Genomic DNA, 15,838 nt, shown 5'->3' with positions numbered 1-15,838 from the left:
AAAGTGACACGTTACATTCGCAACCCAATATGGAACAGGTTTTAAGCACGCAGCATTTTCTTTATCTGGACGCGAGCTTTTATGTTCAGAAAATGAGATAGGACCACAAGAAAATTATAATACTAAAAATAGTAGTTACAGTATTTATTTTTCAAACATGGTCATGCAATCCAGCTAAAATGTTTGTTTTTAATGTGGATGTTCGTTTACTCAAACAACCCAAACTGTCAGACACGTATCTTGGCGTGGAAACGTCACCTGCGTGACACAATTTTCTATATACTTTAATTATAATTGCCCATCGGTAATAACAATTTCATTACATACATTCAAATATAGAATTTTATTTGTTTTTATATAAAATGTTTTGCACATCTGGATGTAAAACATCACAGAAAGAAAGCTCAGCGCTAATACTAATTTATTAAGAAAAACTAAACCTATGGTTTAGGCTATGAAATTCTGATGAAAGAATATGTTCTATTAAATAGTTTGTTTGAACTTTCTTATTTGTTTAAGAAGCAGCAGATCGGAGAATCAAAGACATTTGATTGAATGAACTTGTAATTGTACATACAAATTAACGTGCAGCATCGGCCTATGTCAACTATTTATGAAATTGCCACAGCATAGCAACATTTTAGGTGGGCTCTACCAGTAACAATTTTAGCCTACTTCTAAATGGCAGAGAATAGCTTTGTCGACTGTGCCAATGACGTGTTCAATTTCAATTAGGAAGCCAACAAACTCAGTCTAAACGAATTGATTCTGAATCCATACCGACTTTATTGAGTGGCTTAAATTAGAAAGCCAGTCTCTGAGAAATGATGCTTGTGAATTTAACGTCACTTTACAACATGCTTACTTAAATTAAAAGATGAGAATAATAAACAGTGAATGATTTCGAAATCTTCTTACAAATAAATTCAAAGTGCGTCTATTAAAAGACTCAGAAATACAAGTAAAACTCGTGGTTAAATATAACTCCCCACAATAACATTTTTTATATCCTGACAAACAAACAAAACAAAATAAAACAATAATGTCAAAATACACTTCCGTACATGTTCAGATATTTACTAGAGCCAAATGTACAACTAGAAATGACTATACAAAATCGTCTCATGGACAAATACATAACTCACCTTTACATTGGTGCGGAATAATTTTCTAGGCTATTACATTTCTCATTATATACAGCCTTGCAGTGACGTGAAATGTAAGTATTCATTACAAACTTGGACAGGCTCTTTCTGATAGTATCCGTGGAGCGTTTGACCAACAGGTGATATAACTTTCCGCCATTATTAATAATAAACAGGTGATGTGTTCGATAGGGTAGATCAGGACATAAAGAAAACGTGAATCACCGCTGTTTAGCTACAGTGATTTGTCCTTACAAAGGAGCCGTCGAAAAGGACGCGTACTGATCATCTCAGTGTTCAACAGGCTAATAAAGTGCCACAGTTTGGTTTTGAATAAAAGTACGTCAGCACAGCAGTAACACGATATTGCAGGACACATATTATCACCAAGTGATAGAACAACGTTGTCTATTTCTTGCTTATTGTAATACCCATGTAATAACCATGTTGCGTAAAAACACTCAAAAGGGTACATACACCAAAGTATAGGCCTCCCCGGTTGGATCAGTCTGTGCGTTAGAAGAACACTGATGTGTTTACATTGTGCCCCAGTGTTCCAGTGTGCCTTCAGGATTACTTTACCAGTACTGTATTTGACCTGTACACCCACGTCATCAATAGGCTACTAGGAGATATCATTTGATCAGTAGTCTAAATCACTTGATTAACTCAACTTGCACACATTAGCATAATTACGCATACTCGACGTATGTCCACTGTAGTTTAGCCATTTCCCTCAGATCATATGTTTTTCTCAGATATTATACTTAGTCGAGAGAGTTTAGAAAGGCCGTTCGTTTCCCGTTCCCGGGGTAGATTCGGGAGCTTGCAACAGGTCGGGGGAATGGCATCGAGGGCTCCCCGGTGCACTGTGCTCACTGTCGGTGTCGCTTCCCCTCTTTCCCCCGCTGCCAGAGCCAGACCCGGCGGAGCCCCCGGCGCTGTGAGTCTTTACGTGTTTACTCAGATGGTCGCTCCGCATAAACCTCTTGTTGCAGACCGGACAGGCGAATCTTTTCTCCCCGGTGTGCGTGCGCAAGTGTCGCTGGAGCTCATCAGAGCGCGTAAACCTCTTCCCGCAAAACAGCCAGTTACACACAAACGGTCTCTCTCCGGTGTGCCACCTCAAGTGCGCCTTGAGGTGCGACGTTTTGCCGTAAACCTTTCCACAGCCCGGAATGTGACAGCTATGGAGCCCTTTCCTCCGCAGACTTGCTCCTGCCGGCCCCAGCCTTTCCGACTCCTGACAGTTGGGACAGTCGCAGGTGGCTCTGCCAGAGTAGCGCCGTGCGGAGGACCGGGGAGACCCCGCTAGAGAGGCCGTTGGCCCCCCAGATAACATATTCCCCCCTGCTCCGCCTAATGGAGACGGACTGGAGTCCGGATAAGAGGATAACACCGGCTTGTAACCGTCCATCAGGTGTTGTCCGGTTGTCAAAAGGTGTGGAGAGGGACTTGTACTGAAAGCTGAGTGACTTAGGCTGGAGTAATCGGAATTGTAGCCCCCTAAAGGAGAGTGTAACGATGTCTGGAGTCCACCGGAGTGCAACGAGGACTGTAGAGCTGATCCACTCGGGTTCTGAACATCAATCCAACCCGCTCCCACATCCCACCATGCAGACGCGCCGGTGGTGCCAACCTCTCCTGTGGGGATACCATGATGGGACGACTTGAACCAGGACTCGTACGGATGTGCAACGCTCATTCTCGGGTAGATGCCTTGCAGACTGTCCACTGAGGAGTGAACCTTGGAAATGAAGACGGGCTGATGGCTGGGTTCTTGAGAACTGTTTGTAACGGAGGCCTGAAATACAGAATAGTCGTTTCCAAAGTGCGGCGTGGATGAGTTGCCGGACGTTAGGGAGAAGGCACTGGATCCGGGCGAGCTGTTGGTGCCAAACGAGTCCGATAGACCAGCTCCGTTACGGGACACTCCAAAACCGGACAGGCCGGACCCAAGGCTGCAGCTGCTGGCGGTGGCTCGCTTCCACGGGTGGAAGCCTTTCCCAAAAGATGAAGAATTATCCGAAATGGAGGATGGTGATGGGCTCGGACTCCCTATCTTGTTGCATGTCGCAGCCAACATGGCTAAAGGAGTCGATCCTAGCCTCGGCTCCTCCTGAAATGACAAGAAACAACATGTTGATATCGATAACGAACCTTTCAGTTTGCTTGGTCAGTTGGTGCCTAATAGCCTTTCCTATAGTAGGCTAATAACAATGATTATTTGGTCGGTGAAAAGTTCATTCCGTGCTAATGCAAAAGCTACTTTGTAAACTATTTCCATTTGCAATAGGCCAACTAGCGGGACAGTTTAAACAGGCATCTTTTCCAAGTCATAACAGAGTCATAACATACCTGTAGACTGAGATGAAATAGAACGCACCAAAATGTAGCTATAACAAAACTATTAAATGACGTTACATATGACATGTACAACAACATGCGCGTCTTGTGCACATCAGTAGAAAGTTATATCCCGCGCGCGTCTCTCTGTCGTTGCGAAATGAATCTCAGCTTTTTACTCGTGACCCACTTGCTTAAAACATAATCAACGAACTGTCTTTCCTAGTGTGACGGAAGCAATGTTAATCCCCTCCGCTGGACAATAAAATAACTAATTAAACCAGCAAGAAACCCCTTAGACTCACCCCTAGAAGTGAAGTTGCCATCACAAAAAGTGCCCTCCTCAGAGGATCTTTTTATATTTATGAATCACAGCAGTGTTTTTTTAGAGGTGTGCAATACAATGATGTGTTCCGCCCATTCCACCACAATTGTAGGTCCTCTCCGGCTTTGAAGTACCGCTGTGACACGGGCGACCAATCAGCGCCTCTGTACCACCACACTGCCACATTCTAACGTGAGGTCATCAGTAGACTACTTCAGACAGCTCTCCACCCCTTCACCACCCTCTTCATAATAAAAGAACGGAAGAAGGTAAAGTTAAATGAGAGTGAAAATAATTACTTATTCAAATTTGAAAGAGGAAATTTGGGAATTGTATTTATTTACGATTAAAATGAGACTACTTGTGCTATTATTTATTGTTATCGTAATTATTGTTATTAGGTTATTATTTGTTGTTGCTGTTATGGTTATTTATATTTTGTGGTTATTACAGTGGTATCAAACATTTGTATATGACTATTTAGGAGATTTTAAATCCCTTTTTTCAAAGCTTTTGCTTCACTTTCTACCAGTGTTACATTGAGGACACAGATGTTTTAGCTAACCCTCTGTGGCGTATTTCCCTTCGAAGTTTTACATTAATGTTGTTGTCATTACTTTTAAATAATTCATGCGAACAACGATTATGAAGCCTACAAAAGACTCCACTGTTTTCACATGCAGGACCAATATTACCTTTTTTGAAAATGTCACTTTACTGTAATTGCATTCAATTATTTTGACAATTTTGATTAAAACTACAATGCACTGCATTCCAGAAAATAGATGACTGACTTTATCATTAACTTCATAGTATGACAAAATAATTATACACTTCATTTAGGTAGTTCGTTTACATTGGTACATCAGTCCACGGAGTTACTGTGTGTGTGTGTGTGTGTGTGTGTGTGTGTGTGTGTGTGTGTGTGTGTGTGTGTGTGTGTGTGTGTGTGTGTGTGTGTGTGTGTGTGTGTGTGTGTAGAAAGAGAGATGGAGGAGGCATAAAGGAGAACAGACCACATCTCAAATAAAAGGAAATTAGCTTCATTTAATTTAATCATTCTTACCTTTCCCTGTTTTGTGTGTCCAGGTGAGATCTGTGTAGCCTCATTATATCGTTGATAATTAATCAATGGGATCTTAGATTAAACAGTGTAGCCTACAGGCGCATTACAACGATACAATGCACATTTCTGTCTGTTTTCGTACAGCCTTTGCGGATCTTACACATTCGATCAAATATAAAATTAAAAGCTATTTTGATAATATCGAATATGTTCCATCACATCTCAACTGTTATGAGCCCATGTAGCTGAGTACATGTACATAATAATAATAATAATAGCTTCCGTTCGTTACATAACAGGGACTTGAAGGCCATAACAACCCGGGGACTCTCTCTCTCATTTTCCCCTGTCGCTCTCCCTCTCTCTGTCATTCTCTCTCTCTCTTCCCCTCGCTATATTAGCATGCAATGTGCATTGGCAGCATAAATTTCATTTGAATTTCAAATTTAATAACGCAGGAGGTTTTTAATCATGCGTAGTTTTATATGTTTGATATTAACATGCTTATTGACCGGGTCTGTTGACCAGCTTGGTCATTACAAGACAGCGAAAAGTTAATTAAAACGACCAGGGATTATTCATCACATCATCTGCCTAACCCATGTCTCTTCCTTTATTACACTGTGTGATAGATGGACTATCTGATTAATTCCTCTGTTTCTTCGATTGGACAACAGCTTTTTGGATTTAATTTACGCTGCTAGAGCGAACAAGGTGCAGTCAAAATGTGTCCATAGTGCTGGAAAAACAAAATATGAAATGAATAAATATCTAGGCTAAGTAACAGAGAGCATTGGACTAAAAATGATTACTAAACATGTCGTTGATATCACCTAAGTAACAGTTGTGCTGTGTCATGTCTATGCACCAGTCTAATATTGACATAATCATTTCTCGTGTTCATTCAATAACTGTAGAAATAGTTTAACAATTGTAGTAGGCCTATGTTAAAAACACGTCTTTTGAGTTCTTCACATCTCAGTTTTACATTTTATCATTGGTTATTATTGACTGTAATTTCTGCAAATTTTGAAATAGAACCTTCTTTGAAAATAAATCAAACTTTAGATTTGTAAAACTTGCCTGTAGCTTAATTAATGCAACCCATTCATTTAGCTTATAATTTCGGGAAAACTGGGTCTCCAATATTAAACTTAAAACTCACTAATATGCTATTTAACATTTATGATAACCATAAAAAAAAACTAAACAGAGTTTCCATAAGAACAGAAGCTATACTAGAACTCAATCAGTTGATTAGTTGACGTCATTTCTCCCGAAACAATTTAGCTCAAATGACGACAACAACAACAAAAAGTCCAAAAACGTTAAAGAGATACACCAAATTATTTGAAAAATACAATGTGTAGCCTAGATAGAGGCGTACATACCGTGCTCCACTCGGCGCCATATTGATATCGATTGACCCTCGATGTTTCTGTCTGTAGTGCTCGAGGCTGAGCGCAGCGCTGCATCCCCTCCACCCGCAGGCGGTACAACAGTAGACCCTGTCTCCTGCAAGATAAATGGTACTTTGGGAATTGCGTTTAATTAGGAATAACTGAGGAGAGAGAGGCTTGCTCGTCCACCGGTGGTCTAATCACAACATGTGTTCAAGCCAACTGACAAGGTTGCGCAGTCACGTGCTTACCTAAATATCCCAGGTAGGTATGAGAGCTAACATAAGGGATGCAAACATGTGATGCTGCGTTTTTCTATGATGGAGAAAGATGGAGAGGTTATCTTTATAAACAAGTCCCCATGTGTGGAAACCATGGTATGTCACATTGACAAATTGCTGGGTTGTATTATCAAGCAGGCTGATTTGATAGGTCAGCAAGATCACAGTTCCCCATGCAACATGTTTCAACATGTCACTGATGGACAACTACATCATTGATGGTAGAGAGAGATTGGACACTTCCAAATGGTCAGTTGACTTTCACATGTTTACTAGGGTGGTTTTACCCATCCGGATTTTACAATTAAAACAATTCCCTTTGTCGGCAATTTGTGCGCACAGACTCTCTCCCATAAACCTTCCAGTCACAGTGAGGGTGGGTTGGCCTGAGTTCATATGGTGAGGCCGGGCACAGGTTGTTCTTTCTGATCGCCTATCTCCCCACTAACTGTACGTCACATTGAACAGATGTCCCCATTTAGGGCTTTCTTTCTCCTACACGCATGGACTATATTACCATCATGAAATCAAACTCCAAACCTGTCGCTTTCACCGCCATAATGACCGCGTTATTCAGGGCCGCTGAGCACAAACAAAATGTGCTCAATATTGTCTTCTTTAGAATTATTCTGCGTAGAAAATGAGGGGAAGGAGAGTCTGAGGGGGAAGTAGCCGGATGAAAGGGATGGAGAACTTTACTCTAAATGTGGTGATTTACAAAGCAACTTGATCATCTCAGGGTCTTACTGCTGAAGATCCATGCTCGGAAGTAAACTGCAGGTTGAGGCTTGCCACAGCAATTAGTCGACTTATCATGGTGAAATTAGATCTTTGCATAAAACCATGCAAATAATTGTCTTGGAAGAATGACAAAAACAAAACCATTTTGTGGCTTTAGGGGCACCACCTCATGTTAAATGAAGAGAAATAAACAGTTGAGTGTCCTAGGGTGGCTTACAGATGCCTATCAAACCCATGTTTCAACCCTGCCATACTTAGCCTATGATATGTTATTTTATGCAATATATCTCAAGTGACATAATAGGATTTCAGGACAGTGTGTTTGAGTGGCTCCACTATTCCACTATTGTTACTCACTCTGCCCATAGATGTGATCATATCTATAGCATGGTGTTAACTCAAGTGACAGAACAGGATATGGGGACACAAGTGTTTTTGACTGACTGACTGCTGGTGTGGGCTAGTGGTGGTTCCCTCCTCTCCTCTCCTCTCCTCTCCTCTCCTCTCCTCTCCTCTCCTCTCCTCTCCTCTCCTCTCCTCTCCTCTCCCTCTCCTCTCCTCTCCTCCCTCTCCTCTCCTCTCCCTCTCCTCTCCTCTCCTCTCCTCTCCTCTCCTCTCCTCTCCTCTCTGTTCACCATGCAGGAGGTTAGGAGGAGCAGATGTCTGTCTGCCCTGTGAGCTGCCAAGTAGGTCTGAAGCAGTGGAGCCACAGACACAAGGGTCCAAATGGTGTGACAAAGGATGTGCAGGAAGCCTGTCTCCGCCTGGGTGAGCCACACTCACTGAGGGCCTCCCCTCTCCCAGCAAGCCAGCAGGGACACAGAGGTTGTGTGTTCCAAATAGCACCCTATTCCCTATATAATGCACTACTTTTGACCAGAGCCCTATAGGGAAAAGGATGCCATTTGGAATGCATCCAGATGGACAGAGCCAGGGACACAGAGAGCCAGGGACACAGAGAGCCAGGGACACAGAGAGCTAGGGACACAGAGAGACAGAGACTGAGACAGAGTCGGGGCAGCAAACAAACCCATGTGATACACAGCATACTTTTGTGGTTCAGAGATGCATGTACACATAAACACATAGAAACACATACACACATGCACAGAGATACTCACATGCATGTATAGACGTTTGCACTCGAGCACTCAAGTATCACACACACACACACACACACACACACACACACACACACACACACACACACACACACACTCACACACACACACACACACACACACACACACACACACACACACACACACACACACACACACACACACACACACACACACACACACACACACACACACACACACACACACACACACACACACACACACACACACACACACACACACACACACAACACACACACACACCAATGGGTGACGAAGATGACCATATTTTGATTGAGAGTAAATATACTTTATAATCACAGTGTCATGCAACAATGCAACATACAGTGCAATTGAGTTTATTTCAGTGGCTTTCACATCCCATCCAACTCTGTGTCAGTAAATTAGTATCAGTGGGTGGTGCTCCGCTCAGAAGAGATTTAAAAGCTCCTAAATATCTTATCACGGTGAGTTGGCTAGATTTACCTACGTATAGCCATTACAGACATCAGACAACTTGAAGACATTGTTAAGAAATAACATTGAAACTGTAGCTAGCATTCTCAAAAACCAAGCAAAGCTATCATAATGATTATATTTTTAAAAGCTCTCAAAGACATGCAAAATGTTTGTTTTCATGTAAACCAACTCTGAACAAGACACTGTGTGCTGAAACTCTGGAGTTTCCCCATTACAGTATTGGGAGATTTTAGAGAGCAACTCTCTTTATTTATTTTGTACAGGTTTTGAAGTACTCTACTTTATCTGGGATGTCACTTCAGTCAGAGAGAGAGTGGTGTGGCAGGCAGCTTTCTGGGCCAGGTCAGGAGGTCATCAACAGTGGGAAAATAGTGTTCCCTCATAGTGTTCCAGGCACAGGTGTGCAGCATGGCCGGTACTGAAGAGAAGCACTGGACCATAAACAATGATATAAATGTCTGGCAGATAAAATGGCTAGTTAACAATCTTTTGACTGCCTTAACCTCTGATCTTTTGTGACATATCGATCAGCCAGCTGCTGGCGGTGTTGTCTAGCGGGACCTCTTTGGTTCAGGGATGAATGGATTGGGGCTGGGGCCTCCAAAGGCTTTTTATCCTCCTTTTATCTTAGCTTTTTTTGGAGGTGGGAAATAGTGTAATAAAATGTTTTAGGTTTCATTTTTAAAAAGAGCTTTTCTTTGGCAATGTAATAGTTAGGTAATGGAATATAGTTGATAGTTAATAAATGCTTTACTTCCTTGCGGACCATGTCCTAGTTAGCTCCATGGTTCTATTTTTAGAGTTTTAACAAGCCACAACAGAACCTTATTCTCTGTTCCTTGCACAGGTGTTGCTGACGCAACGCAGTACGTTTCTAAGTTTACAGGGAAAAGATTCAACACCAAGAGAGCTACTGGGTAATTTACATGGACATAATTGGTCCTATGTATAATATCAAGCTAATTGTACGCTAAACAACACATGTCCCCAGAGGCTGAAGTGAAGGCTGGGGGAGGCTGTAAGACCATGATGGCAGTGATGGTGTGCTAATGATCACTCTTAACACCTGTCTGTCACTGGGACTATGTACCTCAGCCTAGATGCATGTCTCCAGCTGCTTTGGCTGTTAGGCATGTAGGGCAGATCCAACTGTAGGAACCAAGGGGAAAGGAACAGAAGGAACAAAAGAGACATTATGGAAGTTTAGTTGCTACTTTCAGGTCGTATTTCGGCTTTAATGTTGGTTGTATGGTCCATACATACAGTATATGATATAATAATAATTGTTATCTATGAAGCCACACGCTGTTGATCCCCCAAGCTGCCTGTGTGTTTCACTCTCACTTCGGGATCAATACGTATCATTGTTGGGAGACACTCAGACAGCTTCTCCAGTAGTGTGTTCAGCGTGAAGTTACTGTTTTCTTCTGATTTGACATACGCTTCACAGTTCATGCAAATGACTGGCCATCTACGATAGATACAAAGTGGTTGCGTTATCCGCATAGCGAGTCCTGATTAACTGTTGGCCTAGCTGATAACGCCTTGTTCACTCTTTTCTATGTCTAGTAGCTGTGTGTTTGGTACATGACTGGAGCGATAGATTGCTGCGTCTGAGGCGCTGCCAGGAATAAGGCAGTTTACAGTATATTGTGCTGCCATTTGGTTTGACTAGTGCGTCTGCAGGCCACGAGGTCCTCTTATTGGCATTCAGCGAGCCGAAGCGTTACACTTTGTCTGTGTGAGCGGCAGCCTAAGAGACAGGCGGGCTGGAGGAGGGAGGCAGGCATACAGAGTCAAGTACCTAGGATTAGCCCTAGCCCTTCAACTTTCTCTAATTATCCTCCTGCAGGCATTCTGGCCGTGTGGGATAATAATGGAAGTCTGTGTGTTCGCCCATCACCTCTCAAGTGTGGGTGGAGAAGGCGAGCGAGAGGAGAGAAATGTTTGCTTTCCTTGTTACGTCACCCATGGAACACAATAGATACACATTACTTTGTTTTGTTAGTTCACTGAACGGAACGGATGGGGACTGAAGTATGGCTAGCTTAGAAAGTACTTTGCTACCCACTGGGCACAGACATCAAAGTTTAGTTTTCATTTACATTTGGTTGAGTTGTCAACTAATGAAACATTAGTTGACACGAAAACAACCCCAAAAAAAACAACCAAAAATGTCACGCTGTTGGATTTAGGTTGAAAGTTGGGTGAAAAACATACGAAATTACCTCACGTCATCACATAAAATGTTTGTGTTGAAATGATGTGGAAACAACATTGATTCAACCAGTTTTTGCCCCAATGGGTAGGTTCTTTATACTTGTGAACTGTAGCCAATGAATCGATATCAACAATGATGTTCACATTGCCTTAGTGGTGACTTTAGAGCTGCAGCACGGCAGGGAAACAATGTTGTGGACGTGATAATAGACTTGTGAAACGCCATGTCACACACGTTTCAGGTAAGTCAATCTTTCTACAACATTGGATGAAAGTTTACAACCTGTGAACATATTCTATTGTGACGGAGGATCAATTGTTACAACCTGTGAACATATTCTATTGTGACGGAGGATCAATTGTTACAATCTGTGAACATATTCTATTGTGACGGAGGATCAATTGTTACAACCTGTGAACATATTCTATTGTGACGGAGGATCAATTGTTACAATCTGTGAACATATTCTATTGTGACGGAGGATTAATTGTTACAATCTGTGAACATATTCTATTGTGACGGAGGATCAATTGTTACAATCTGTGAACATATTCTATTGTGACGGAGGATCAATTGTTACAACCTGTGAACATATTCTATTGTGACGGAGGATCAATTGTTACAATCTGTGAACATATTCTATTGTGACGGAGGATTAATTGTTACAATCTGTGAACATATTCTATTGTGACGGAGGATCAATTGTTACAACCTGTGAACATATTCTATTGTGACGGAGGATCAATTGTTACAACCTGTGAACATATTCTATTGTGACGGAGGATCAATTGTTACAACCTGTGAACATATTCTAGTAGGAGGGAGTGAGCAGTGACACAATTATCACATTTGGAGAACATTATTCAGTTTTAGTTACTGAATGTGTACTAAACATTTCACCTCTCTATTATCCTACATTGACAGACAACAGGGCCGGTCCTCTGCTGTCATCTCTCTTCATCTGATGTCTTGGTTTCCTGGTAACGTCCTTATTCTTCTCTCAAGTACGTACACGTGGTGATAATACAGAAAGCTGAGCGAAAACACAATGCTTTAATTAAGACCTGGAGTGATTTCCCTGAGGGGGGAGATTGTCTGCTTCCATGTAGTTAGTTCATCATGCAGTAAAGAGGTTGCCTTGTCCTTCCCTTCCCTGACAATTGGTTTTAATCAGCTAGCATGCCTCTCCAGGCTGATCATTTCTGCTCAATTGACAAGGGTGGTGGATGCCTCTGAAAATCACTATGACAGGGCTAAGGCCACTGGGCTAAGGCTACTGGGCTAAGGCCACTGGGCTAAGGACACTGGCGTCAATATCTTTGGCTTCAGTGCTTTTTAAACAGCATATCCTGGTGCACATCTATATTTTCTCTACAAGGATATGTGTTGCCGTGGCAGCCAATACGTCTCTGGTGTTGTTTCGTCTTTGAAGAATAGCAAAGTGGTGTGGGGTATTTTGGAGCAATGTTTTGCTTTGCTGAGAGAAACATAAACTGTGAGGTTGGTTTGTAACCCCAGCAACACAGTCTTGTAGGTTGCCAAAACATTAACAGGTTTCGCTGGCTTTCTTTCACTCCTTTGGGCGCAATACATTCATGTCATGTTCATGGGCTGTTGCTAGAATGACAACATCATTTATGTGTCAAAGAGAAACCCACAATGCACATCTTTGGATTATTTTGATGATTTCACGAAATGTCTGTTTTCTGTTTTCACTTCCCGTGGCACCTACACATGCAGACTGTGCAAGTGTGGAAGTACAAACTGTGATTTGAAGTAAAGGGGGGTGGGGAGGGAGGAAGGGGAGAGGATAGAGGGATGAGTATGAGGAGGAAGCTGGGACCCACTTCTCGCCCTGCAATTTAATCACTGTACACCCAGGAAAGTATTGACAGTTGTCCTGTGGAAGCTATTAAAGTTGCTGTCCAAGGTTAAATGAAATTGCAGTTTATCAAGGGAATCTGTTCATGGCTGTTGATTAATGTGGAGCCTGATCAACACAAGGGGTTCATTAAGCTATACATCACCGGGGTAATTTAACATGTCATCACGCCTGCTGCGGTCTCTTCCCGCAACATGTTTTGCGCGTGTGTGTGGTGTGTGTGTGTGTCTGAGGTGCTCCCCATGGTCATTTGCAACGGATGACACATGCAGCCACAGTCTCAGAGGGTATGGACGAGGATGCGGCCCGTCGCCCCCCTTTGTGACAGTCTGTATAATCTCCAAACCAACCTAACCCCCAGTTATCAATGTTGACAACTACTGGGATAAAGACTAGAGTCTAACGGCAGCATTACAGAATAACATATCAGAAACTTTATTTATACTGTATATGGCAGTAGTACACATGACTTAGTGCAGTAATACACATGACTTAGTGAAGCAATACCTATAACTTAGTGAAGCAATACACATGACTTAGTGCAGTAACACACATGACTTAGTGCATTAATACACATGACTTTGTGCAGTAATACACATGACTTAGTGAAGTAATACACATGACTTAGTGAAGAAATACACATGACTTAGTGAAGCAATACCTATAACTTAGTGAAGCAATACACATGACTTAGTGCAGTAACACACATGACTTAGTGCATTAATACACATGACTTTGTGCAGTACTACACATGACTTAGTGAAGTAATATACATGACTTAGTGAAGAAATACACATGACTTAGTGAAGCAGTGCAGTAATACACATGACTTAGTGAAGTAATATACATGACTTAGTGAAGAAATACACATGACTTAGTGAAGCAATACACGTGACTTAGTGAAGCAATACAGATGACTTAGTGCAGTAAAACGTATATGACTTAGTGCATTAATACACATGAATTAGTGCAGTAATGCACATAGCTTATTGCAGAAATACACATAACTTAGTGCAGTGCATATCAGTATAGAAGACAGAGATAGTATTATAGTCATAAGTCACCACACCATCATTAAGTTTGCAGACAACACAATTGTGGTAGGCCTGATCACCAATAACAATGAGACAGCCTATAGGGAGGAGGTCACAGACCTGGCAGTGTGGTGCCAGGACAACAACCTCTCCCTCAACGTGATCAAGACAAAGGAGATGATCGTGGATTACAGGAAAAGGAGGGCTGACCACGCCCCCATTCTCATCGACAGGGCTGTAGTGGAGCAGGTTGAGAGCTTCAAGTTCCTTGGTGTCCACATCACCAACAAACTATCATGTTGGTCGGAACTAGAAGCACAAGCATTTCGCTACACTCGCATTAACATCTGCTAACCATGTGTATGTGACAAATAAAATTTGATTTGATTTGATTTGATTTGGTCCAAACACACCAAGACAGTCGTAAAGAGGGCACGACAACGCCTATTCCCTCTCACAAGACTGAAATTATTTGGCATGGGTCCTCAGATCCTCAAAGTTATACAGCTGCACCATCGAGAGCCTGACTGGTTGCATCAGTGCCTGGTATGGCAACTGCTCGGCCTCCGACCACAAAGCGCTACAGAGGGTAGTGCGTACTGGCCCAGTACATCACTGGGGCCAAGCTTCCTGCCATCCAGGACCTCTATACCAGGCGGTGTCAGAGGAGGGCCCTAAAAAGACTCCAGCCACCCCAAAAAGACTCCAGCCAGCCCAGTCATAGACGGATCTCTCTACTACCGCACGGCAAGTGGTACCGGAGCCCCAAGTCTAGGTCCAAAAGGCTACTTAACAGCTTCTACTACCAAGCCATAAGACTGTAGGACAGCTAATCAAATGGCTACCCAGACTATATGCATTAACCCCCGCCCCCCTTTTTACGCTGCTGCTACTCGCTGTTCATTATTTTATTGTCTATGCATAGTCACTTTACCCCAACTGTACCTACATGTACATATTACCTCAATTACCTCTACTAACCTCTACCCCGCACACTGACTCGGTACCGGTACCCCCTGTATATAGCCTCGTTATTGTTATTTTATTGTTGTTCTTTTATTTTTTACATTAGTTTATCCAGTAAATATTTGTCTTAACTCTTATTTTATTTTTTAACTGCATGGTTGGTTTAGGGCTTGTAAGTAAGCATTTCACGGTAAGGTTGTATTCGGCACATGTGATAAATCAAATTTGATTTGGTTTGACATGTTATTTTCCATTACGTTCACACATTTTCAGATGCAATGCATACGGTGCATAACATTTTTGGACACTTGATTATACAGTTATTGAACTCAATTTAAAGTGCATCTTTATTGCTGTAACCCAGACTAAATGCACACGGTACAATACATATTCAGAACCAGTACCAGAACCAGAACCAGGCCACAGAAGGTCACTATTCCTCCTCCTTGTCATGGACTCCTTTCTTATCTGTCATGGTCCCTAACTACATCCACTGTCCATCTCTGTCATCAGGGCAGGATGGACTCTAACTACATCCACTATCCATCTCTGTCATCAGGGCAGGATGGACTCTAACTACATCCACTGTCCATCTCTGTCATCAGGACAGGATGGACTCTAACTACATCCACTGTCCATCTCTGTCATCAGGGCAGGATGGACTCCATCCACTGTCCATCTCTGTCATCAGGGCAGGATGGACTCTAGTCCATCTCTGTCATCAGGGCAGGATGGACTCTAGTCCATCTCTGTCATCAGGGCAGGATGGACACTAACTACATCCACTGTCCATCTTTGTCACAGGACAGGACAGCCAGGAGACAGGACAG

General features: G+C 42.4%; 1 protein-coding gene across 3 annotated transcripts; it reads right to left on the bottom strand.

Annotated features, from left to right (window-relative positions):
* Positions 1-762: 762 nt before the first annotated feature.
* sp8b (sp8 transcription factor b) lies at positions 763-7,696 on the bottom strand. Of its 3 annotated transcripts, none has more exons than XM_024389096.2 (2): positions 6,274-7,696; positions 763-3,264 (listed from the first exon to the last, which is right to left on the bottom strand). In XM_024389096.2, exons 1-2 carry the CDS (start codon positions 6,355-6,357, stop codon positions 1,927-1,929), a joined length of 1,422 nt encoding a protein of 473 aa, XP_024244864.1. In that variant the 5' UTR covers positions 6,358-7,696; the 3' UTR covers positions 763-1,926. The 3 variants fall into 3 exon arrangements, with proteins under 3 accessions (XP_024244864.1, XP_024244855.1, XP_024244872.1); XM_024389087.2 differs by lacking the exon at positions 6,274-7,696 and adding an exon at positions 3,504-4,373; XM_024389104.2 differs by lacking the exon at positions 6,274-7,696 and adding an exon at positions 3,797-4,373.
* Between the last annotated feature and the right edge of the window lie 8,142 nt (positions 7,697-15,838).

This window comes from Oncorhynchus tshawytscha, unplaced genomic scaffold (assembly GCF_018296145.1).
Source record: "Oncorhynchus tshawytscha isolate Ot180627B unplaced genomic scaffold, Otsh_v2.0 Un_contig_107_pilon_pilon, whole genome shotgun sequence".
Taxonomy (NCBI): Eukaryota; Metazoa; Chordata; class Actinopteri; order Salmoniformes; family Salmonidae; genus Oncorhynchus; species Oncorhynchus tshawytscha.
This window is presented reverse-complemented; position numbering and strand designations above follow the sequence as displayed.